Source organism: Chamaea fasciata, unplaced genomic scaffold (genome assembly GCF_029207755.1).
Source record: "Chamaea fasciata isolate MVZ Bird 193981 ecotype frontalis unplaced genomic scaffold, bChaFas1.0.hap1 SCAF_3, whole genome shotgun sequence".
NCBI classification, from domain to species: domain Eukaryota; kingdom Metazoa; phylum Chordata; class Aves; order Passeriformes; family Sylviidae; genus Chamaea; species Chamaea fasciata.
The window spans coordinates 41,988,374-42,013,476 of record NW_027094088.1 but is presented as its reverse complement, the minus strand read 5'-3'; the positions used below and the strand labels follow the sequence as shown (position 1 = coordinate 42,013,476).

The 25,103-nt window shown below is 43.5% G+C and overlaps 1 protein-coding gene across 1 annotated transcript; it reads left to right on the top strand.

Moving 5' to 3' along the window:
- Nucleotides 1–25,103, top strand: CAPN9 (calpain 9). Its single transcript, XM_066180442.1, has 20 exons — nt 1–213; nt 5,014–5,083; nt 5,488–5,606; nt 6,204–6,337; nt 6,688–6,856; nt 7,391–7,474; nt 7,721–7,806; nt 9,587–9,664; nt 12,888–13,048; nt 13,848–14,005; nt 14,663–14,871; nt 15,509–15,545; nt 16,679–16,759; nt 17,249–17,306; nt 17,844–17,908; nt 20,215–20,283; nt 21,680–21,758; nt 22,407–22,523; nt 23,554–23,612; nt 24,396–25,103. Exons 1-20 carry the CDS (start codon nt 1–3, stop codon nt 24,420–24,422), a joined length of 2,073 nt encoding a protein of 690 aa, XP_066036539.1. The 3' UTR covers nt 24,423–25,103.

Below are 25,103 nucleotides of genomic sequence, written 5' to 3'. Positions count from 1 at the left end.
ATGCCCTACTTGTACCAGGACTCGAAGCCGCGGCCGGCTGCGCATCCCGGGGCTGCCCGAGACACCCACAGCTCGGGGAAGGGCTACGAGCAGCTGAAGCAGGAGTGCCTGCGCAGGGGAGTGCTCTTTGAGGACTCCGACTTCCCCGCCTGCAATTCGTCTCTCTTCTTCAGTGAAAACCCCCCCATTCCCTTCGTCTGGAAGAGGCCTGGGGTGAGTATGCCGCTGTGGTCGCTCCTCCCGTCCTGCCCAAAGTCAGGCACTGCTGTGCTTCGGGGATGCCCCAAACACGTGGAGTGCTCAGGGAGACTGGAGATGAAGTGGGGGGGGAAGCCCTTCCCACCTCAGGAGCAGTGGCTCAGGATTGAGATGCCACCTGCAAAGAGCTCAAGCTGCAGGATGAGAGGGCTGGAAGGCTTCATGCCGTGTTCCAGGTGTAGCTCATTGTACAGACACACTTATGCATGTGTATTTGTGTGCTCGCATAAAGAACCCATAATCAGCTTCTCTCTTACATTATTGCCGTACAAAAGATGAAAATAAGAGACCATGCAGGGAATTAAGGGTAAAATACATTATGATAATGTTCTAACTGTTATTGTAGGAAATTCATAATTAAGATAAACTTCAAAAATTCAAACCTTTTAACTTGTAGAGTACAAGAGTCTTACACTTACTTGCTCACTTCCATCAGGGAACGCTGAGATATTACAAATGCATGCTGTGGTTACTGATCCATTCAGCAGTAGCCAAGGGCTTAGTGAGTATCTCAATGCATCTTGCATAAGAGTCATTAATAACACAGTGGGAGCCTGAAGCTGCACCAGTCACATGCTCTCAGATCACAAACCCAGCATCACTCCAGGTTCCTTCTACCCACTTCACTCTGTAACTAATAACCACAGAAAAAATGTGAGACATTTCATTTCTTTGCTAACGACTGGTGTTTATTCTGGTTTTGGTTTTTTTAATAGCCTGAAAGCTTCTTCCTTTATAAAAAAACTTTTCATTGGTGACAGTGATATCAAGGGAGAGAAAGAACAACATAAGCTTAAAGAAGGATTTAAATTATCTTAATTCACAGTGATAAGCATTCAGTGCCTCAGCATCTGGTAGTTAACATAGTGCTGATAGAGAGCAGAATTAAAGCTGTTACTCCTGGAAAAGTTCCAGTTATGAAAAAATTGGAGTTCCCTACACATGCTAAGTGCAGCCCCCACAGGCGCTACTGCAAATCTGTGCTCCAAAAACCCAGGTGGTCTGGGGGTCTGCTCTCCCAGCACAGGAGAGGGATGTGAGGCTGAAATGCTTCGGGTGTGGTGACTCTAGAGTGCTGTGAGGCATCAAAAATGCACGAGGCTGTGACACTAAATCATAAAGAATGGTTTTCCTTTGCCCAGCTCTTAGGTGCTAGTTTGTCTTTGTATGGCTTCAGAGCAGTTAAAATTTGGTGTAAGATGTGGCCAGGAGTGGTTGAGAGCCGTTGTGTCCTAGTGTATGGTACACAGGAGCAGTGGAGAATGGTCTGTTATCTTCAGGATCTTTGTGTGCTGAACTGGAAACACTTCCAGGATGAGTAAGTTACCTCAAATGGCATCTGCCTTTACACTCCAATCCCCCCACGCACTTTTGTGAGCTGCACTGCGAGAAATAAAACTCAGGGGAGGCTGAGAGGATGTGTAAGGACAGGGTATTAGTTATGCTCTGCTCTGGCTCCTTAGCATCTAAGTTAAGTCAGTTTCATCTCTATTATCCATCAGGAGCAGCAGCAAAATAGAGGTGCTGTAGCAATTTCAATTTAACACATTTTACTTTGCAAAGGGAACATGGGCCTGGAGCATGTGCCAGGTGAGTTGCCACAGCTGGAGAGGGTGAGGACACCAACATGGCTTCTGTGTAGGGTATCTATATTCCAACTTCTTCTCTTGGCGACTGGTTTTTACTGCCTTTCCCAACAGTATTTAACAGTAGCTTGGATGAAGTGTAGCACAGTACATGTGGGTAATTGCAGGGACAAATGATCTAAATCTTCTGATTTACAATCTGTTAGAGTTTAATCTTTAGTAATGAGAGTAGAGAAGGCTTTCTCATTACTTTGACATGCATATATCTGCATATATACATGTTTGTAGCAGCAGGAGCAAGACCTTCAGCTAGCAGTAATCTGTAAATCTCCCACTGCAATCAGTGAGCTACATGGATCTGCACCAGATGAATCTCTGACTTTCTACAAAAGTGAAGAGCTCCAAGATTTAGGAAGACATTTAATGATTTTGTTTAGCAATCCTTTAAAATCCTTTTTAATTACAAATTCAAACTGTCCTCTTTCAAAATTTTAGAATAATCTGAAGAACAGAAGATCCTCTCCTCTCCTCTCCTCTCCTCTCCTCTCCTCTCCTCTCCTCTCCTCTCCTCTCCTCTCCTCTCCTCTCCTCTCCTCTCCTCTCCTCTCCTCTCCTCTCCTCTCCTCTCCTCTCCTCTCCTCTCCTCTCCTCTCCTCTCCTCTCCTCTCCTCTCCTCTCCTCTCCTCTCCTCTCCTCTCCTCTCCTCTCCTCTCCTCTCCTCTCCTCTCCTCTCCTCTCCTCTCCTCTCCTCTCCTCTCCTCTCCTCTCCTCTCCTCTCCTCTCCTCTCCTCTCCTCTCCTCTCCTCTCCTCTCCTCTCCTCTCCTCTCCTCTCCTCTCCTCTCCTCTCCTCTCCTCTCCTCTCCTCTCCTCTCCTCTCCTCTCCTCTCCTCTCCTCTCCTCTCCTCTCCTCTCCTCTCCCCAGAATTCAACAGCTCAGTGTCTGGGAAAGTTAGATATAGAAATTGAAGAATGAAAAACATCCAAAAAAGGAAAGGCAAACGGGTTTTACCAATGTCAAATGAACCTATGGTCTACAGGAGGAAGTAAGAAAGAAATATTCCTAGTATGAACAACCAAAAACAACCAGTATGACAGGTTGGGACCAGAGAAATGTAATCACAGAAACCATCTCACCTCCAGCATGTTTTAGGTCTCTGTGTACCCCCTCTACCAGTGCAAGACAGGCACAGGGATGCAATTTGTTTTCTTTGGTGTTTAAAGAAACGCAGTTTTAATGCAGCATCAGGACAGTCACGGGTCACTGTGTTTCATCTCCCTGAAGACTGCATGTTCCTAGTTCTAGGCAATATCCTTGTGCAGGTGAATTCTTTTATTACTGCCTGCTGTGTGTGAATGCTGGGTTTTGTCCTTTAGCATGCTGAAAGTCCTGATAGATTATTATACCATCTGAAAGTCCTTTTTTATTATTATTATTTTTGCAACACCCACTCAAAAACTGCTGTGTGTTTTCTTTTGTGAAGCAGAGAATGTGGCATAAGTCCAGTCCTTTCAATTAATTTTTACTGATACTTTAAAAATTATTTTTATTGCTTTAAACATAGGAGGTTGAAAACATTTTTCCATATGTGAGTTACAGAGATACGTAATAAACAATGAGTCATGAATCAAACCCATGTCAGTGGAAAGGTTTTTTATCTTGTCCCTTGCTAACACTCAGGGCTTCTTGGTAACAGAGAAATGCATTAGTTGCAATGAGAATTTCATCTTCTCAGAGCCATGGTGATAGAACAAAGTGTGTTGTTGAAGATCAGATACTTTATCAGCCATTGCTATATCAATGTCTAGAGGCAATGAGCTGTGGTTTTATTGTTCATGCCCAGTCCCAACGAGACTGAGTGTGTTTATCAAGCAGGCGGGCCAGGTAAGGAGGAGCTGCTGTTTGATTTCCCTTTGCTCCACACTCTGGGGACAGGGTGTCGTGTGGTACCTCCTCCCCGCGGCACCTGTGACTGAGGCACAACCTGGCCACCACCTCCTCCCCAGCAAAGACAAACAAAAAATATGCAAACCAGCTTCGTCCTGAATATTACCTCTGCAGGGGGAGCTCCGCAGCAGCAATGCTGGCTCCCAGGGGAATGCCCTGGCTCCAGCAGTGGCCAGCAGCAGGTGTCTCAGCAATAAATGCAGGAAGCTGAACAAAACTATCAATATTCTACCCTATGGTCTGAGAAAATCCAGTGATATGAACTCGAAGCAAATCAATTTAATCCAGGCAAATGCAGGGATTAAATGATTGAATGTGGTCTTCTATTTCCCCTCCCTCCCTATTAATTTGTTTCATTTGCCACTTAGACAGAAGGGTCTGCTTCATGCCACAGGATCTGCAATAATGTGTCAGGACAGACTGATTAATTACAGGCATATTCCTCCAGTAACAGATATTCTCCTCTCCCCCTTTCCATTCAGTTCAATCAATTATATTCAATACACTGTTCATGGGGAAATGAGAAGAGAGAGAATTCCTGCCACACTTATTGGTTTATCACTGTAATTTTTCTATCCAGCCATGGTACTAGTAATTGAACTAAACCAGTCTAATGAATGCTTAAGAATTGCTGTAATGCTACCATGAGCACCATTCCCTCTGACCTCTGACCACATGGGGTAGGTAATGTTAACTCTTCCTAAGAATTAACAGGACTGAAGCTGTCTTTGTTGTTTGCTTTTTTGAGGGAGAAATTGTCTCATGGTTGTCAGACCCTGTATGTTCCAGGTATTAAATGCAAGTAAATAAAAGGCTTACTAGTTCAGTTAAAAGTAAATTGCTAATTTGATTTTTTTTCAGCCATTGGAGGAAAGCAAGCAAACAGCCCTGTTAACAGAGGCTGCAACCTGACATCAATCTTCTGGATGAGTTTGTGCTATGATATTTTAACAATTGCTTACAGATGAATAAAGAATGCCAGCCTTTCATTAGCAGCCAAGTAATTATGAAAAAAAAAATGAGGACAGTTGATTCTTTAATTGCTCTACACTGTAATTAATTATCTAGGATTCCCCATCTTGTTCTTTGTGGTGGCAACACTGCTGCAGGTTAATGCAGCTCGTGTGGCACACAGGGTTTCTCAGCACTGCTGCAAGTCTGGTTCAGAGTGATGGTGATATTTTCCTGGCACATTCTAAGTAACTTCTGTCTCACTGTTGCAGGACATTGTCAAAGACCCCAAGTTTATCCTTGGAGGAGCCACCAGAACTGACATTTGTCAAGGCGATCTTGGTGAGTGATTCCCTCTGGGTGGATGTGTTCATGTCTACACACTGTGAGGAGCAGCAGCAGTATCCTCACACAGGAGGGGATGTTGTCCATCCTGAACTGGTGGGAGCAGTGGAGCTGTAGGTCCTGTCCAGGTTCACCTGGCCCACAGCTCCCTCCCACCCATGCCAGGGACCATCTTGATGCAGTGGGATTCAGGATCAGGGAAGGATCTTCACTCGAGGGTACTAAGAGCCCAAGGGGGTCTTTTGTCTACCAGACTGGAGCACAGTCTGCCCTTGCCAGGCAGGGACACCCTCTCTGGGGACACGCAGGCTGTCATTTGGATTTCAGGGGAAATGGCAGCTAACTGTCATAGCGTCTCCTCTGGCCCCTTTTGTTCCTCTTTTCCCCTTCTCAATCCACAGGCGATTGCTGGCTATTGGCAGCCATAGCTTCTCTCACACTGAATGAAAAAACACTGGCAAGGGTGGTGCCACTGGATCAAAATTTTGGGCCCAATTATGCTGGAATATTTCACTTCCAGGTAAGGTGAACAACTGTCACAGAACGAACACATCTCTGTCATTACATTTCATGGTCTATTTTGCAGTGAGGTTATCAGGTACTACAGAGGAGACACTGAAAAAGGTAGGATTGCTGAGCTTACACTGTTGCTTATGTTTTGAGAAACAGACTAGAGGGCTGCATCAGCCTCCCACAGGCACAAACACAGCCACTCCTGTTTTGTGAACAGATACATGGCTTTAGAAATCACTTCACATTTTCCTAGGCACACACACCTCACTTAGGATATAAGTCCTTAAAGGAGTTGGACTGGGGTCTGCAACACGTGTGTCCTAAAGGAGTCTTGAATTATGTGGTGAACACTTGTGTAGCTATGTGAGTGACATAATCCAGACAAGGAGTTACAGTACAGGTCTGCACATTTAGTCTTGGTGTTTCCTTAAGACAGATCAGCCTTCCTAGAGGGCAGCCTAGCATGGCAGAACAGGAACAGATGATTTACATGTCTTCTAATGAAGCCTGTGATTGTCACTAACTTACAATTAGAAATGCTGGGATACCAGAACCCTACAATGCCCTGCTGTCAGCAAACTCATGCTCCATGCTTTCTAAACAGTTCTGGCAGCACAACGAGTGGCTGGATGTCGTGATTGATGACCGATTACCCACCTTCAAGGGCCGGCTGGTTTTCTTGCACTCAGCTGAACTCAATGAATTTTGGAGTGCCTTACTAGAGAAAGCCTATGCCAAGTAAGTCCCACTGCACATACATAATTTGCTACTTGTGCATACATTATTCACAGTTTGTTCATATGGTATTCACAATCCCAGTGAGCAGCTTTAGCATTTGCTGCTGCCCTTGCCAGCCTGACAACTGGCACTAAAGAAGAACACACCCAGGCTTTAAAGATACGGAGGAATGAATGAATTAAAAATGCAAGTAAAAAGGGAAGCAGAATGACCCCGATACCACTGCCTGGGTACTCTCCGGGGTACTTATTTTGACTTCTGTGCTATTGCCGCAATTCAACACATGTGTGAGAAAGCTCTCAAACATGGATATCTTGAAACAATCCTCACAGTCAGCATGTGTTTTCCAGGTTGAATGGCAGCTACGAGTCTCTGAAGGGTGGCAGTACCATAGAGGCCATGGAGGATTTCACTGGGGGTATAGGAGAAATGTATGATGTTAAGGCGGCACCTGACAATTTCTATGAAATCCTAGAAAAAGCTCTGAAAAGATGCTCAATGGTGGGCTGCTCCATTGATGTAAGTAAGAAATAGGGTCTCAATTTCTCAATGCCCTCAACTTTGGGGTTCAATATTTTCTGGTTTGAGTTTCACTTTTTCTCCTGGTGAAGTTTGCTGCTTGCAAAGACTAGTTGAATTTTTATTGAATTAGGCAGTGTGATACTCAGCTGACTGATGGGACCCTTCATCACCACCACGGTCCACCAAAGCCTTTTTACAAGAAATGTGACCATGTGAACAGCTGATCTCAGTTTGAAACTTAAGACTGAGATCCTGGAAATGTGGGTGGTGCTGAAAAAAAATCACAGGCGCAGAGGTGGAATTCCACCCTGGAACCACTTCATTTTTTCTCTGAGTGAACAACACTTAAAACCCTCTATATTTTTTCCCAGATGGGAAAAAATATTGCATCATGGTTGAGCAGAAAGACAAGTTCCCTGTTTGTAGTATGGCTTAGCCACTGGCTAGCCTGGTGCTTGGAAGGGACCAGGTGGCACCACTTGCAATCTCACTCTGAAGAGAGGTTCATTCACATTTTTTTCCCCATTCCAGACCAGCAGTGCTGCCGAGTCAGAAGCCCGAACCCCATTTGGCCTTGTGAAAGGCCACGCGTACTCTGTGACTGGCATTGAGGAGGTATGTCCAGGGGCATGGGGCAAGGAGACACCTGGGGAAAAAATAAGGGAGTGTCCCCTCAGCCTCAGATGATGGGGGAGGTTATCCTGGGGAAGTTGTCCAAATTCCCATCCAGCTTTCCCTTTCACTCCTCCTATGGCACTCTGCACCTTTTGCCCAGCCATTAACACCAGCGTCTGCACACTGGGGAAGCCTTGCTCCCTAGGTCCTGGCACTTGATATTTTCTCTATTTCCTTCTTCCCCAGGTGAGCTATAGGGGCCGGCAAGTGCGGCTCATAAGGATCAGGAACCCGTGGGGACAGGTGGAGTGGAACGGCCCTTGGAGTGACAAGTGGGTGCACTGTCCCATACACACTGGCCTTGGAAAGGCCAAATCCCAGCTTCTGCTCCACAGTTGCTTCCTGCAGCCCCAGCTGCTCCATAGGAAATTAAATCAAGGGTTTGCACATGCCTAACAGTATTACTGCCCTACAGCATCTCCCCCTCAGCATATTCAAAGCAGGGCAATGCAGGGATTCTGTCGAGGTTGTTTAGCTCCCAAAACCTAACATCAGCAGAAATCATGCATTAATACAAATAAGTTAATTTTAATACTCTCCAAATTGTAGAAGTTATACATTCAGAGTGATATTTTTGGTTAAATATTTACAAGCCTGTTGCTGTAGTACTTGTAACATAACATCCATACTTTGTCCTACTACATATAAGCTGAAACTGAGTGTATTACCCCCTCTGAATAGCTTGCATCTTTCTATGTTTATTGTTTGGGGTTTCTAAACACATCAGGAGTAATATCTTAATATATGGCCATTAAATGAGACCCTCTCCATGGCCAAAGTTGTGGAAGGAACCCAAACCACAACAGGATTGGCCTGAAAACCAGTCAGGCTTTACTACTAATGGTAAACAAAGTGCAAACAATACAAAATTTAAAAAATACATAGTAAAAAATCAATATTACATTCCTCTCCAACACACACTTTTCAGTATATTTTTGCACATACGCATTGTTTCATTTTTGTTTCACTTTTTCTACTGAGGGTTTTTTTTTTTTTTTTTAAATTCACACAGATTCAGAGAAGAACCATAACCTACCTGGCCCTTTAATATTGCTGGGACATGTAATCATTTGTAGGACTACTTTAAATTTCCCTGTCCTTATCATGGCTCAGAAGTAAATTAAATACATCCACATCAGCTGAGATCCTTTATCTTGAAGAAAAACATGGATAATTGACATGTATAATGAGTTCTTAAATCTGAAAAAGATGGAGAGGTTATGATCAGGACAGGCATCTGGCAGTTTATTCTGTTCGTCAAAAAGGCTGTCTCTGCAAAGCAGAGCTCTGACTCTGCACTTGGGAGGCTTTCTGGAACTCAGGATGCAAAGGGGCTTGCAGGTCAATACAGGAGCCTGTATTAATATTTTGCAGTGGTTGCTGGAATTAAAAACCACAAGCCAAGGTGCCTTCTACTCTGTAAGTTTATTATATCAAATTGGAAATATAGTGGTGCACTTCCAGGTTTTCTGAAAGGCTTTTTCAGGTTTTTGTTCTGTTTTGATATGCCACAGCTGGAGTTGAAGGGGTGAGTGAAAAGGAGGCAAAGGCTTAGCCTGGGGCCCCAGTTACTCCACCAAATCTCTCTGTGCAGGGGAAGGACCCAATTCAGTTCCCATTGACTCAATTTTGAAAAAAAATCTGGCCCTAAATTAGCGACAAGAGTGAAAAAGAAGATGGTGCTACAGATGGAATACTGATTTAAGGAGAGTGTTTACTTACCAACATCTTGAGGTTTACCAATAGCCTTATTATCTCCAACCCAAACACCTGAGACCACTCCCAGTGTCAACAACTTACATTGACACCACTCTGGAACAGCTTTGGGATCTTTGCCCTGGTGCTGTTTTTGGCTGCATTAATTGGTACAATAATAAATGAGTGCCAGCAGGATGAGGAAACTTCTTAGATGCTGCTGTGTTTGTGCAAGCTGCACAAATAAAACCCGTGTGAGAGAAGAACAGCTTGCTGTTATGTCCAGCCAGTCATTCTGAGCCAGGGAGAATAAATTGCCACATCCCTGTAGTAAAGGTGGGTTTTGTTTTCCTGTAGCTCTGCGGAGTGGCATTCGGTCAGCCCAGCGGAACAGAGACGCCTGTCGCAGGCAGCACGGGATGACGGAGAGTTCTGGTAAGCCACAGGTTTTTAAAGTGTGTGACTCTAATCAGAAATCAAGGTGCAAGTGACTGAAACAAGAAACAAGGAAGAAACCTTTGAGTGATGCAACTCTCAGTTTCTGCCTGTGAGAGGGCAGGTAGAATGCTCCCTTTGTTTTCTGTGTTTCATGTGTGTCTATGTCTGTTTTAATAACAAAAGCCTTCAAAAATCAGTTTAGTTAACTGGTATTTCAAATACTGTGTGTCTCCTATGAATGTAACACCCTTTAAATCCTTCCCATGAACAAGGGCAGAAAGAAGCATAGCTGTATCAGCTATGAAACAGATTCAAGATTCATTCTGGGCATGCACTGGAAGAGAATGAGTCCTGAGAAGCAATACTACTAGTTGCATAAAAAAAAGAGCACCAAGATACCTGTGAAATTGTGGAAATTTTGAAGAAAAGATGAAATGAAATGAAATGAAATGAAATGAAATGAAATGAAATGAAATGAAATGAAATGAAATGAAATGAAATGAAATGAAAAAAAGAAACCAACATGGTGGAAATTGCTTTAGAAGTGTGAAGTGCTCTTCATGCCAAGTTCATGATCTCAGACAAGGCAGACGGCTGACTTGCACGTGATCCCCCCTATATTGACCATGCTGTGACAATGTGTTGGGTCACATTTTCTAGGGCTAGATGCTCAATTGTTTTACATAGAGGTAAATCGATGCAATGGTGCTATTCCAGATTTTGCCTCTAAGTTAAACCAAAGTTCAGCTTCAGGCCTGAGAAGTTATTTGAAATAGACAATGCAGCACATTAAGTCACAGGAAATGATTTATCCCAAATTTTGATAACTGGAGGGAAGTAGGTCCAGTGGCTGTTCCGTTACTGTATTTTTACAGAAGATGTTTTGGGTTATTTTCCTATTGACGTAGCAAATGCATTATGGCATTTGCAGTTTCTTCAAAAAGCTTTTGTGTTTCTTTGGGTTTTGGATTGAGTTTTTGTCTATTTTTGACCTCGCTACAGTTGTAGCTTATGTGGTGAGTGTAAAGGAGACAAAGAGTTTACATGGAACCCAAGTAACTCCAGCAAGTATCTCAATAGAGGGCACAACTTAAAGCCTGACCATGTGATGGAGGTAAAAGTGTGCAAGCAGGCATCAAATGAACAGTGAAATTAGTGGAAAAATCCTTTTTTAGACCCTTTTATTCTTTGGACTTGTGAGAACTGAAGGAAATCCTCATGGTGACATGCTGAGGACATTTTGACCTCATTGACTACCACAAAGACATTTTGGCTAGCAGTTCAGATTGGCCTTGTCCAGGTGTTTTCCAATAGATGCAAAGGGGCATCTTGTAGTTGGCTAAGAAATCAGCTTCTCACTCATCCTAGTCCCTTCCCTTCTAAAATCAGAGCGTCAGAGTCTTCTTCTCCCTTCATGAGTACAAACCCAGAAGAGCTCAGGGAAATCAGAACAGGTGTTTTACCTCCTAGAAGTCAAATCTAATCTTTAAAGGGCAACCCCTTCCTCTGCATTGCAGTACATTTCCAAAGAGCCCAAAATTGCATAGTGTGGCCTGGAAACCAAGCCATTTGGAGACAGATTTTGCTATGCTGCCCCTGCTTTAGTGTCCTGAGCATCAGAGTGAGAATTAGCAGTGCCTTGGGCTAGCGATATCTGGGAACAGCTGACAAGAAAGGGCAGAACTCAGCAAAGCAAACCTTGCTGTTTCTTTCAACACCAAAACCAAGTTGTAAAATCGCCCATAGCAAGTGTAAATTAATGTCACCACAGACATATATTTGTTATGAGGAAGAAAAATGGAACTAGCTGTGTTGGATGAGGCACAGTGAGGGCTAGCTGGGTTGTATCTGCCACTGCCACAGATAAACTTGCCTCTTGGAGGGTTTTTGCTACCTGCTACTCCATTTCGTTGTTAGGCATCTGCCACAGGAGGAAAAGGATAGTTCTAGAAGCTTGTGTTAGGGAGGAAATCCATTTCTGCATGTTATTTCTATGGTCCATGAAGAGAGGGGGGCTCTTCAAGACAGCAAGTCAGAGCAGAGAACATACCCAGATGCCAAATTGCCCTCACGAAGGCCTAATGCATCAGCTCTTTTACAGAGGGAAGTTCAGCCTACCAAGGCTACTGTCAGGCTTAGAGTATGTGTGCCTCCTGTCCTTGTGGTGCACACCATGCAAACTGCTGTCTCTTAGACAGCTTCTGTGCCCTGTTCCCTGTTGCTCAGGGCTGCACCCAGTGCCCAGTGGTGCCTGGCTCTGGCTGTCCCTTCTCTTGGCTGTTTGCTCAGTCCTGAACTGACTCCTTGGCCAATGGGACTAGGGGTACCTTTTTGCCCTTGTACTTGCTAGATAAAATCTCCTGGCCTATCTGCTTCTCCATGTGCTGAGCAGGCTAGTTTCAACCAGCCCAGCCTAGCAGCTCAAAACTGCCCATATTGTGGCATTTGCTCCTTCATGCCCATTGCCATTTACATGCCTCCACCTTGGGCATAAAATACATGCAGTGCAGTCTGTGGGGCACAGTAGCAGGCAGCAGTGTCTATGCTACCTTCAAGGGCAGGTTGGAGACATTTCTCAAGTCCAAACACACTTTATCTCTCACGTTTGGTCTATATTTTTGCTAGAACAAGGTCCCAGGCACCTATAAGGGAGGGAAGGGTGAGCAGCCTGAGCCTAGGAACCTTAGCAGAGACCCAAATGTCGTTAATTTAAATTAAAGTGACTTTAATTGCAATGCAGAGAGGTAATCAAACTATGGCTTGACTAATCCATCACCATGCGTCACTGGTGTGCTGTCATTGTGCCTGACACTGAACACATAGATGATTTGTATGAAGACCTAGCTCCTGCACGTGCCAGACAATCCTTTGGTTGGGTATTTGGCAATACAGATGCAGCCATTGAGGCCAGGATGGTGTTGGTGAAATAACTCTTTCCCCTGTAGGTTTTGTGCCAGTGTCACTTCTATTTCATCTTAGACTCAGTTGCAACTGAATAGAAGAAAGCTGTAAGATATGTTAGAATGAGATGCAGACAAAAAGGATGCTTTACACCACAGTGAGTGAAAGCTAGTTGCTCTCCTGCTGTACACTGGCATATATCCAAGGTCACCAAAAGTACCCTACATCTGGCCTTGGGGCTCTGGGGGAGAAATACTTCTGCTGAGCATCCTTCACAAAAATGAGTGGCTGACTGTTCCTTACTGTGTCTTTTGCTCAGGATGAAGTTTGAAGACTTCAAAGTGCATTTTGACAAAGTTGAGATCTGCAACCTGACTCCAGATGCCCTGGGAGACAGCACTGCCCACAAATGGGAAGTGACCATCCACCAGGGAAGCTGGGTTCGTGGAGCCACTGCAGGAGGATGTAGAAATTTCCTGGGTAAGTACATACCAGTTTGAAAATGAAAAGCAGGCACTGAAATCTTTACCTAACCTCAGCTATAACTCTTCAGAGAGAAGCTCTGTAGCCAGAGCTGTGGGTGCAGGACAGTTCAGCTGACAGGAACCAGCCAAAGGGACAAATGAGGAAACTCAAACCACAGGCTTTAAGAGTGCTGTACTTTAAAGATAAGACCTTTCTGTGATTGGCTTTTTTGAATGAAGAAACCAGCAATGAACAAAGTGGTAAATGTTCATAGGGTCCCACTTGAGACTTTGTAGTGAAAGAGTTGCTTTTTTTGCTCTCAGGTTCATTGGATATGATCTACCTCTTAATAATGGCATTTACATGAGCAGGACTAGGTTCAAATAAGCCAGTTTAACTTCAGCAGCAAGTAAAATGAGACAAAAAAGCCCAGCTCAGCCAACATGTTTATGTGCCTCTGAAGCTGTGTCATGGATCTGAACTGCATTAGTGCAGACTGGCACCAGCACGATGGGATCATTGTAGTTATGTAATTTTAATAAAATTTCAGCTGACAGCTTAATTTGAACCATGGTAACTTAATAAAGCACCAGACCTGAAATCTTTCCTACACCTAGTTCCATGAAGGACTTTGGGATTTGGCTTATTTTTTGCAAAGCTCAGTGGAAAGAAGCATAACAATTAATGGAAAAACTAAGTTTGAGTGAAACCTCAGCTTCATTGTCTTTTTTGGTATGGTGGGGGTGTTTTTGTAGTAATAGTGGTGGTTATTATTCTGAGCCAAGAGACTCTCTGGTGTTCTTTACATTGGCAGAGACTTTCTGGACAAATCCACAAATCAAGCTGCATTTGACAGAGAAGGACGATGGACAAGACGAGTGCACATTCATTGCAGCACTGATGCAAAAGGGCCGCCGTAAACTCAAGAAGCTTGGAGCTGAAATGCTGACCATTGGCTACTCTATTTATGAGGTACTCCTTTGCTGCTACAGCACAAGAGCTCCACTATGGGCATTTGGAACTTTCTCTGGGTTTGTATCCCTGCCCTATTTTTAGGGCCCTTGCTCTCAAAATAACTTTCTCAGTTACATCAAGCCCCAAGGAGGATGGAGTCCTCTCAGAGAAGAATTTAGGAGTCCCCACAAGGCCGTGGGTTCTTAGAACAGGTCACACAGCCCCATGATTCTGTCAACCCCTGCCTGGTTCAGGGAGAGGGAATATTGCTTCTTCTGAGCATCCTGGGACACATCACACACAGATGCCTGTCCCCGAGTAAGGTTGAAGTTGGTGAATCTGTTGTCACTGCTCTGTGACACCCTATCTGGGATGGTGATGTTTAATGGCAGGAAATGTTCAAGTAGGAAGACAATGTCCCAGAGTACTCTGAGACTGCCTTCTGGGTGGGAAAGGGCTGTGGTAATGAGTCCTTGCTGAAAGGCGAGAGCTAAATTGCTGTAAGCATCTGGAAGAGGGAATGAGAGCCAGGATCATTTCCTGGGTTAATAACTGTGCCAGGGAGAATTTGGCTCTGTGCTTAGGAAAGGGGTGAGTGTGGGAAATGGATTTGTAGAGAGTGTGGCTATCAGCACACCCTGGCCAGTGCAGCATTACCTTTTTTTCTCCTCCTAGAGCCCTGGCAGAGATGGACACTTGGGCAAAGACTTCTTCAGGTACCACCCGTCCAAGGCCAGGAGCAAAACCTACATCAATTTAAGGGAAGTATCCCACCGATTCAAGCTGCCACCAGGTGATTACATTCTTATTCCCACCACATTTGAGCCACACCAGGAAGCAGATTTCTGCCTGAGGATCTTCTCTGAGAAGAAGGCCATCACTGAGTAAGTCAGCAGCAAGCTTTGGGCCCTCTAGTGCTCCCCTGCACATGGGGTTGTTGGCTGCTGGGGAGAGCATGGCTGCAGCAGAGACCCAGCGTGGCAAACCCTTCATCATTTGGGGGTTTTTTCGTATTTGCCCATTTTTGCTAAACCTGACTTTTTTTTGAGAGGAGTTGAGAAGGTGGGGAAATAGGGCATACCATGATGAATCTGCTGGAGGTTTGACAGGGAAGAGTTGCTAGCTGCCTGGCACTGTTTGGGTCTCTGTGAATACAGCAGTGTTTGCTTCCTGTTTGTTTCCTCCCAAAGTTTGTCCAAAGGACGATTTTATGTTAAAAAAGCATACTGAGGAAAAATACGTTCACAATGAATAATGAATAAAGAATGACATCAATTATTTAGCAGATGACATGCACGGCTGTGTCCTCCCTCAGTCCTGCCTAATGTCTCTTTTAAGGGCTTATACCAAAATTTAAAAGTGCAAAAATCTGATTGTTTGATGAATTTTAGCTAAACGTAACCTGTTAAATAAAATAAACCCTGTTTTATCATTCACCTGGGGAAAAGGTAAGAAGCAAGCTTCCACCCCAAGCAGATGTTGAATACCTTCAGGTACCAAATGAGGTTTTGTTTTCTCCAGGGATCTAGATGAAAACGTTGCCATTGATCTCCCTGAGGTAAGTCTACAGAGTTAAAATATCAAGAGAATAGCTCAGCAGAAGCCGGCATACATTGCTTTTACTGTCTTTGGCTAAACCACATTCATTTCACAGGAATGTTATACAATTGCCAGCTTTGTGTATGTCACTGAAATGCTAAGCTCACTGAATATGGTGAAAGAGCTGTAACAATCAAAATTATAATCATTATGCGTCCCATCCCCTTGAAGGCAGTCAGTGCCAGCCAGCATGAGATGTGGGTGTCAGCCACCACGTGTGCAGTGAAGGCACCACCCATGAGTACTGGGGAGCCACATGGCTGTTCACATCTTTTAAAATTTTATTTATTGTGAAAAATAAGAAGCAAGAGAATGTCTGATAAACCTACATTAGTTTTGCATATAAATATCTTCATTTTACTTCTCAATATCCACAGGACTTGAGAGGGAATGCTTACACACACACACACACACACACACACACACACACACACACACACACGTGCCTACTGAAATGATTGAATTCTTTTTGCTTTTGAATGGCTTGGCCTGCCTGCTGAGCACTAATTGCAGCTGGGTCTGAGTCAGCTCCTGTTTAAGTGTATCCCTGCAAATAAGCCATTAATTGTGGTGTTCCTTTCCATGGAAACAAGCTAATCCAAGATCTAATTTGTCCTTCTTTAGTGAAACTCTTCTCCGGGGACTCAGCTAACAATGACATCTTCATTTCCAGGATCTCAGGGCCATGTTCTGTAGCAAAATAAATCTCTGCTGGGTAATATGCTGAGGTGTAGCTGCTTCTCACTGGTGCTCTCAAGAAGGGCCGGGGGTCCCAGGATGCTGTGAGAAAAGAGCTCAACAGCACTGTGGTTGTTGGAGGCCCAGGGAAACAGGATGGTGCAGGGTGGGATGAGAGGAGAGGTGTTTTCCAGGATGGGTGCTCTTCAAGGCAATGGCACACTACACAGTTGCCCAGCTGAAGGAAATGAGAGAGTGAGAGATGGCTGGGAGTCCTCAGATCTGGCAGAGTTCAGGAGCATGTGTACCCTTATTTTAAGATGTACAGTGGTCCCAGGTACCCAGAGGGGCTATTTACAGGAGAAATGTCACATTTTACAATTCTTATAAGGGCTTGTGTGGTTGGTGTTGCAGCCTCTACATCCAACCCCAAGCCCACAAGAAACTGAAGAAGAAAAGCAGTTCCGGGCACTGTTTGAGCAGATTTCGGGAAAGGTGAGTGCAAAACACCTTGAGTCAGAGCAAAATGCAAAAAGAGGGGAAAGACTTCTCCTCCTATCCTGGGCCACATGAAACAAACCCGACATCTTTTGGGAGTATGCCTAGTTGCAGTGTGGTGTTTGGGCACCAGAGGTCACCATGCCTTGTGGCTCGATGGATAAGGGCGCAGTCCCTGGTGAGCAAGCCGGAGGACCAAAGCTAGAACTTAGGCTCTGAAGGAGCCTACCTGGTTTAATGTTCAGTTGCAGCTGAGTTTCCTTTGAATCAGCGGCTCCCGCTTGAGATCTCCTGCAGAAAGACTTATGCATGGCAGCACTCCTGTATTTTTCCAGCCCTTAAATTTTTTAGCTTTTTCTGGGTTTTGTATGGTTCTCTTTTGCTGAGTTGCAATCAAGTACTGATGAGTGAGGTTTGTGTTTTCTGAGGTTTTTGGTATTTGTGTTTACATTCAAGTAACAGATGCTTAACTTTTTTTTTCTGCAGGACATGGAGATATCTGCAGAAGAACTTGAATATGTTCTGAATGCTGTATTTAAAAAAAGTAAGTGCTGACAACTTCTAACTTAAGGGCTGTATATAACTTCATAAAATCTGCCATTAAATTAATTTACATATAGAAAATTAAAGGCTATCTTACGACCCCAATCTGGTGTCCTTGAGCCAGTGAAGGCAGAGGTAGGAAAGCATTTGGTCCATGATCTAACCATGAGCTTGCCCTGCCTCCAGCACGATCCATCTCAGCCCAGCGAGGCCAGCTCCCTATTGCACTGCCACCCTGCTGGGGAGAGACAGGCACTAGGTTGGGACTTTTGAGACCTGGATGTAGCTCCCGATCTTGCTACAGGCCCTTTGCACAGGGGAAAACCTGTACAAAACTCCCTGATTTACAAATCAAGGACAGTATTTCCTGCCATGTCTCCAGTAAATGCATCTCTGTCTGGACTGAGATTTCTCTGTAGTGAGAGCTGCCTTCACCTTTCAGTTCACAGGTCATACCACAATGAATCCTATTTTCTCCTTTCTGTTTATAAAAGACACCTTTGCCCATGATTTCTTTCCTATTATTGTTCTTTTTCAGCAAAGAACATAAAATTCAAGAGCCTAAGTCTCATTTCATGCCGAAATATCATTTCTCTTATGGATGTATCCTTTCAAATAAGTGTCTGCAAGGCTAAATGAGGAATGAATGTAATTGTCTGTAACATGATATGTCGTGCGTGTCAGCAATGGATTTGGTAATGTCGTGGCAGATCACTACCCAAAGAAGACAAAAACGCATGATTGATTTTTATCCTGATTTTTATTTTAGAAATTTAGGGTTAGGAGCTTCAGGACAAACTGTTTTCTATTGCAGATTTAGAGGCAGATGCTTTAATGCTGACCACCTTTAGAAGTAAATCTCAAGCTACTTCTGTATAGAGCAGTGCATTTTTCAAGCTGTGGTTTATTTGAAAGAGACCTAGAAGATTTAGGTCCAGAAAAGTCTCTTGCCTGGGGAGCTAAATTCACCAGACAGAGTTGTACATGTGAGTTATGGGTCAGAAATTAAGGATCAGCAGTGGTGAAAATTGCTGATATCAAAGCTCTTTTTTGACAATCAGTTTAAAAACTGGAAAATCTTGTCTTTCAGCTAGTTCCTGGGACTCCAGGAAACAGACATGTGAGTGAGAGTTGTCTGTCCTAATTTAGGCATTTGTGGTGTAGGCATCTACATCTAAGCCAGCTTTCTAGACTTCCTTTGTAGACAGCAAAAGGGGTGGTGTAATTAATTGTTCTGGATGTACCTAACTGAGAGGTGCTAAATGACTGCTCAGACATCAGGTCAGGTGAATCACAGCCAGTGTTTCCCCACCAGATTTGTCCTTTGCAGAGTTCTGGTACCTGCTGAGTTTGTTTAGCATGTCTTCTCCTCAGGTACAGCTGCTTTTGCAGTATGCTTTCCCAATAGACAGTTTTGTTACACATGAGACAAAACTGTCCTACCAAGGCAGGTATCTAATGTTTGAGTTCCTCTGTCATGGACTGAAACAACATCCACTCAAACACTTCTAAGAGAAAACCAAAACAGACAAAATTTTATCCTGTGAAAGCTAGTTCATAATATTAAAATTCAATGCAGATTAGTCACCCTGCACATGTAACAAGAACAGGGGACCAGTTCTAAATTTTCTTGCTTAAAAACCAAGCCTCAACAGGGAGCTGGTCCATGATCACATCTCATCCTTACATGGTATTGGCACAGAGCCAGGGCCTGTACTTGACCCTAAAGCATGGCAGCAGTTCTAGGTTTACTATTTAGGATACAATTAAATAGTTTCCATGATTTGCAATGCTTCCAAGCAAATTTTTGCATAGTTTTGAATAAATGGGGAGACGACGACTCCTCTGCTTTGGAAGCACAAGGAACGCAGACACAATCATCCCACTCTGGACGTGCTATTTGGAGCACAATGGAGGAGCAAAACCATAAAAATGCAAACCCAAGTCAATGCTGGCATGGTCTTCTCTGTGTCACATGCTACTGAATTCCCTGGCAACAGTCACCATGTGGTGGTGAGGAGCAGGGTCAGAGTTCTACATGACCCTGGGAAGAAGAACCTGGCTGGGTAAAAATATGCAAAAGTGAGAATGTCTTTGGGGTCTGTGGGTGCCCTCAATAATGTCACCAGCGTAGGTGCTCAAAGAACAGCAGGTATTAGCCAGACCCCACTTGGCATGTTTTGACCTTCGTGAATTCTCACTGGGCCAGTGTCCATCTGAGCAAGGGCTTTGTCCTGGCAAGAGGGAAGAAGGAAGGGGAATGTGGGACCATTCCTTATTTAGCATTTCAGAGCAGGTGCCTCATCCTGGAAGTGAACTGTCCTTGGGGGGCATCAGTAACTAAGTGAAATAAGTCCCTCAGCTCAGGCAGAGGGAACACCAGGAAGATCCAACCATTGCCTCCTAGAACTGCTATACAGGCATTTATTTCAGACCATAAGGACCAGATTTTGCCAGTCTCTCCCCAGTACTCACATTAATTTTTGGTTCAGCCATTGCAACACAGCCTGGTCTCTAGATAAAAATACCGAAGGGCACATTGGTTGACTAACTCCTTTGGTACAGTAACAATTTGTTTTAATCAGGTAGTTTAATTCTCTGAATCATTTATATCCCATTTACATCCAAAACTGTTCTTGCCTTAGAATAATCTGTCCTTCTTCCCCATGCAGTGCCTGAATTGCTCAGCTGTGTTTTTGTATCACATAATGTTCCTGCAGTATCACAGCCACAGGCATGACTGTAACTGCTGGAGCTCTACCTCATGAGAAATCCCAATGCCAGTTTCAGCAGCATCATAGGCTTTCCAGTCAACTTAACATTTTCTGCTTAAAGGAACTACTCTGATAAGTTCAGACTGAATTCGGGCTTTCATATAACAAGTCCTTTTCCTTAGTTCATATTATCAGACCAGTGGCAACGGGAAACTGGAATTCAGTGAGTTCAAAGTTTTCTGGGAAAAAATGAAGAAATGGATAGTAGGTGACATTATCCACTGTTATTTTTCCTCCATTTCATTAGCTACTTCCTGAAAAGTTTATTAGGTACATGCAGACAAAAATGGAGACGGGAGTGTGTTCAAGCCATGAATTTTAACACAAAACAAATGTTTTAAAAGCGTGAGGTTTGTTTTGGATAGTCAAAGACATTCTTAGCTTTCCATGATGATAAATCATAATGGTTTTCTAGAAATAACTGAGATTTTTGTGAGCTAATCAACTATGTTTGGGATAAAGAATGCAATGGACACTAATAAGCAAGCCAATCAAAATAAAACTTAAGGAATTTCCATAACTGCTGTTGTACAGAAGAAGAAAGTGATGATTCATCACGAGTAGGGAACAATCATTTCCTAAGTCACTGCATTTTCGTTACTGATCTCTCAGGAGTCAACTGCATTGAAGTCTGGGAAAATGCTGATTCTAATTTTAAACACATTTCCTTACCACTGTATATGGCAGTAAGAATAAGTAGGCTTGCAGAATCAATCACAGACAGAATATTCAAATAAAAGACATTATAATTGTTTCCTTATGGCCATTAATAGTTTTTTCTGAATTCGTGCTTCACCAAAGCATTCAAAATATGCAGTTTTTTGCTTCTTGTCTAGCCCATCAAAAATGGCCAACACTTTCTGGGTATTAATACCACATCTCTTTTAACAAAGGACACACTGTGTTTTAACAAGGGGCTTGAGAAATCCTTGTATCCTGTAGGAAGATTTGCACATATATTTGCTGGAAAATTTTAAGCTGAATGTGACGACAGCTCCAAATAACTCATATTCCAAAGCAGAGTCGTATTTGTCATTTCAGAAAAAGGATGGAATTCAACTCCAGCTTGAAAATTGCTTAATATTTAGGTCAAAATTCAAACTGTTTGGCCAGCTTTCTTAGTTGTACTGTGAATGTGTCTATTCAGACCTTTTATACTTAGAAGCAAATGAGTAAGTGACAATATTAACATCATGTTAAACAGTTTATCTTCAGTGCTCAGAATTATGGAGAAAAATATAAAATAAGATTAAGGGAATGTGTCAGTTGAAAGTAAAACAACAGAGAACAATGCATCTTTCCAGTTAAAATCACTTAAAAAAAATCATGACATTTTTAATGAAGGGCAACTCAGTATGTTTTAATGCTTGGATTTGGCAGTTTGTTTAAGTCGCAACAACCTGTTCGTATGACAAAGAGAATTGGGACCAAGATTTGCTTCTCCATTATAAAATAAGACTGGATCTCGACCAAAGTCTTTTCAGCTTTCTTAAATGCTTATACTGCGCAGCTGGAGATAAACACCTTGCCTTTCTATGCCATGTCTGTGCTCCCTTTCATATGCCAGTACTGAGCTTTCTGTGTGCTCCTTTCATAACAGAGTATCTTTCTTCAGTTTGACTTTGATAAATCTGGCTCCATGTCCTCTTATGAGCTTCGTGGTGCTCTTAAAGCTGCAGGTAAGATAAGCACTGCATTTTATCTGGTAAACCTGTTGGGCAGATCAGTGTGGGTGCAGAAGACAATCACACAGGCCAGGTGCTCCTGAACAGAGAGGAGGTCTAAACCCCAGAGAGAACCTGGGCACATTGAGTAGGGTAATTTTGCCCCAGGTACCCCCAGTCCTGAAGGGGAGGCAGCCAGAGCAATTTCTGTATTTTATTGAGCTCTGTTAAACTCAACAGGGCTGCACATGTGCAGGGTTAGATCCTGAAACAAGCCACCTCTGAGTCCATCTACATTCAAGGGTTGAAGGAATAGTGAGTTAGCTGCTATGAAGAGCAATCACTGCATTAGTATTTCATCACAAATTATTTTTATTAAAGCTCTTAATTTCACAGAAATCCCTCCAAATTCAAGAAGACAGAATGGTCTCTCATACATCACAGCATTCATGGACTAGAAACTGCAGTGCCTGAAAAATATCTTGTTCAGTTTGTTATTCATTGCAGGCTTAAGGAACTTTTTGGTTAGATCTCTTTCTGGACGGATGTGTGCCACAGAGTATCCTCCCATTAAGTGGTTTTCAAGATTAGTTAGTAGAGATCTGTAGATTCCCCCTGATGTGTGAGGTTGCTCACTTTTTCTTTGTGTGTGTTTTTGGGAAGGATACCAGCTCAACAATTACCTGCTGCAACTGATTGTCCTACGATACTCTGATGAGCAGTTCCAGATTGAATTTGATGATTTTCTGAACTGCCTAATACGCCTGGAGAATGCGAGTCGTGAGTATCTCCTTCCTCTAGAATTTCATCCCCTTTTAAAAAGAAATTATTCTGCTTTCGGCTGTTGAGCATATCTGTTGCACAATATCTGAGATGGAGTACAAGGCTAACAGAAAGGAGTTGTGTTTAGTATTTGCATTTAGCATGGCTTTTCTCCTGTAACGTGAAAAATGTTCTGCTGCTAATGGAAAATTTCCCCATGTGAATAGAGCTTGCTACATAAACTCTGCAGCAATGTTGAAGGCATGTGAAGAATGCTGGTAAAGTTCATGTTGTAACCCTTCTTGTGGTTCACCCAGGAGCTTAATTTGGGATCATGCAAGTTCAAGGTTCAAATATTACTTGTGCCTCATGGAAAGAGAAAATCGGCACGTGCTTGGGCAGGTATCTCCTGCACCTTTTACATAATATACCCCCTTTTGGCTTCAGATGTGGTTCCCTGCACACCAAGACACCCAAGGTCTCAGTTCACTTTTGGCACAGGGTCAGTCTCGTTACAAAGCAGCAGCAGCAGAGATAGGTTAAAAGGCTGGATAAATGGCTGGATAAAGTGATCATTAGTATGGCTCTGAATTCAGATAAAACCCAATTCATGAGAAGAAAAATCAACTTTCTTCACTGATTTTTTTTTGCTTTTGTTCTTCTCTTTACTTTCTGGCTTGACTGTAGCAATAAAATTATTAAATTTCTGAGAGATAGAAGTTAAATAAGATATATAAAGAAATGCAAATTGCTTGGCTTGATTTCAGAGTATCCTCCAAATCTGTCTGTTTAACACATTCAGGACACCTCTTCTAGACAAGTCCTGAAGTAAGCCTTGCATAAAGACCTTAAGTCAGCAACACATTTCCTCTTGCAAGGACTTTGCTTTGTCAGAGGAGCTACCACCACCAAGCAATCCTAAGCAATCTGCCCTTGTGCCAGGCCTTCCCTCTCCTCGGCATGGCCACTCCTCGTTGTGGGATGGAGAGCTGGTGTATGAATATGGATGAGGTGTATTTGTAGCACTGCTGTCCGTTTCTCATTTCAGGAGTATTCCAAGCACTGAGTTCGAAAAACAAGGAGTTCATTAACCTGAATATAGGCGAGGTATGGGCACAGATTCATAAACACTGACAAAATGATGGGGTTTCTCTACAGCTATCCTCTTCTAAGAGCTGGAGTATTTCTGCATGACACTTCAGGTGTCCATGAGAGAGTGCAGGGGGGTATCTGCCACAGCCCACCCACTGCTTAAATCTCTTCCATGCTGTTTCCTTCCTTCCTTGCCCTGGGGCATATTGACAGCTTCCCATGCCCTTTTCTAGTTTTTCTGCCTTTTTTCCTTCCTTGGGCGCCAGGTTTCAGTGGGGGAAAGAGGAAGGAGCAGATGGGGATTGGGGGGGTGGGGGGGGGTGTCTTTCACTCCCCCTGAATCCCCCATGAATTCAGATCAGCCTCGTCTGTGCATGTCTGTCATTTTCTTCTCACACTGCTCAGCACAGCTTTCTTATTTTCTTGTGCTCTCCTTGTCTCCCTGTTTCTGTGAGCTGTCTCTCATTTCACACTAAGCCAAAGCTTCCTGGGGTGAGGCACAATGAACTCCCAGGGTAAAGAAATGTGGGAACCCAAGTGGATGGCTGGGATGCAGATAAAGTAACTGCTGTTTCCAGCATCTAGTGCTTGGAGAGCTTTGCCTCATTCCTTCCTGCTGGCTGAAGTCTCTTCTTAATGACAAGATGTAAAAGCCAAGTGAGCAAAGGCTCTTTTCCCTGCATGGGGTCAATTCAGAGCAAAACACTGCTTTGGAAGGACTCTCATTTGGGGAAAGACATGGGAAGGGAGAAGGGCCTGAAAAACTTTATTGTAAAGTTGATCTTTTTCTGATATTAGTTTATCAACCTGGCAATGAACATCTGAAGAAGTCTGATTTGGATGCCAAGAGTTTTTTCGACTTTGCTGCTGAGACTTTTGCCCCAAGAGCTGAGGTCCCCTTCACATGCAAACTTCACCAGGAGATTTCCTGCAGAGAAACATGCATGCTGCCCCCCACTTTCTGTTCTCCAGCACTGTGGATGAGTTCATGTGTCAGATCATGTGCTTTTGGTAGAGCCTGATACTGGATTTGGCACTGAGCATTTGGATGGGGCACACATGCCTCTCAAGCAGGCTGAAACTGTTGCTCCTGAGTGACCACAGGCTTTTATGAAATAGGATTGTGTTTAATTTCAGCATAGCACAGACTACAGTGATTAAAAGCCTTTATTGCTGCTTGTCTACTGATTACTCTAAGGTCCTTTCAAAAATACAAGGCTGCATAAAACTTGTTCAGTTTGGAATTTATTTCCAGGCATAATGTGTGGCTACATGACAAGTACGCCATCGTAGCCACATGAATTGCCGTCTGGTGACCTGTGGACGAAGAAAGACTATGGACCCCATGGATGAAAATTCACTTCCTAATAGTTGTGGTCCCAGGCCCAGGGTTCCTTAGAAGGGTTCTTAAGCTAAGGTTTGACATTCATCACAGATATACTTTAGGGAAAAATTATTGCGTCTCACCTTTTCTTAGTCCTTCCTCTGCTACCAGCAAAGTTCCTC

Bases quoted from the DNA above. Each gene is read 5' to 3' on its own strand.
- CAPN9 (XM_066180442.1), top strand. From the start codon at position 1: ATGCCCTACTTGTACCAGGACTCGAAGCCGCGGCCGGCTGCGCATCCC. The intron at 7,807-9,586 runs GTGGGTGCACTG...GTTTTCCTGTAG, and splicing joins AACGGCCCTTGGAGTGACAA to CTCTGCGGAGTGGCATTCGG. The intron at 20,284-21,679 runs GTAGGTGACATT...CTTTCATAACAG, and splicing joins AAAAAATGAAGAAATGGATA to AGTATCTTTCTTCAGTTTGA.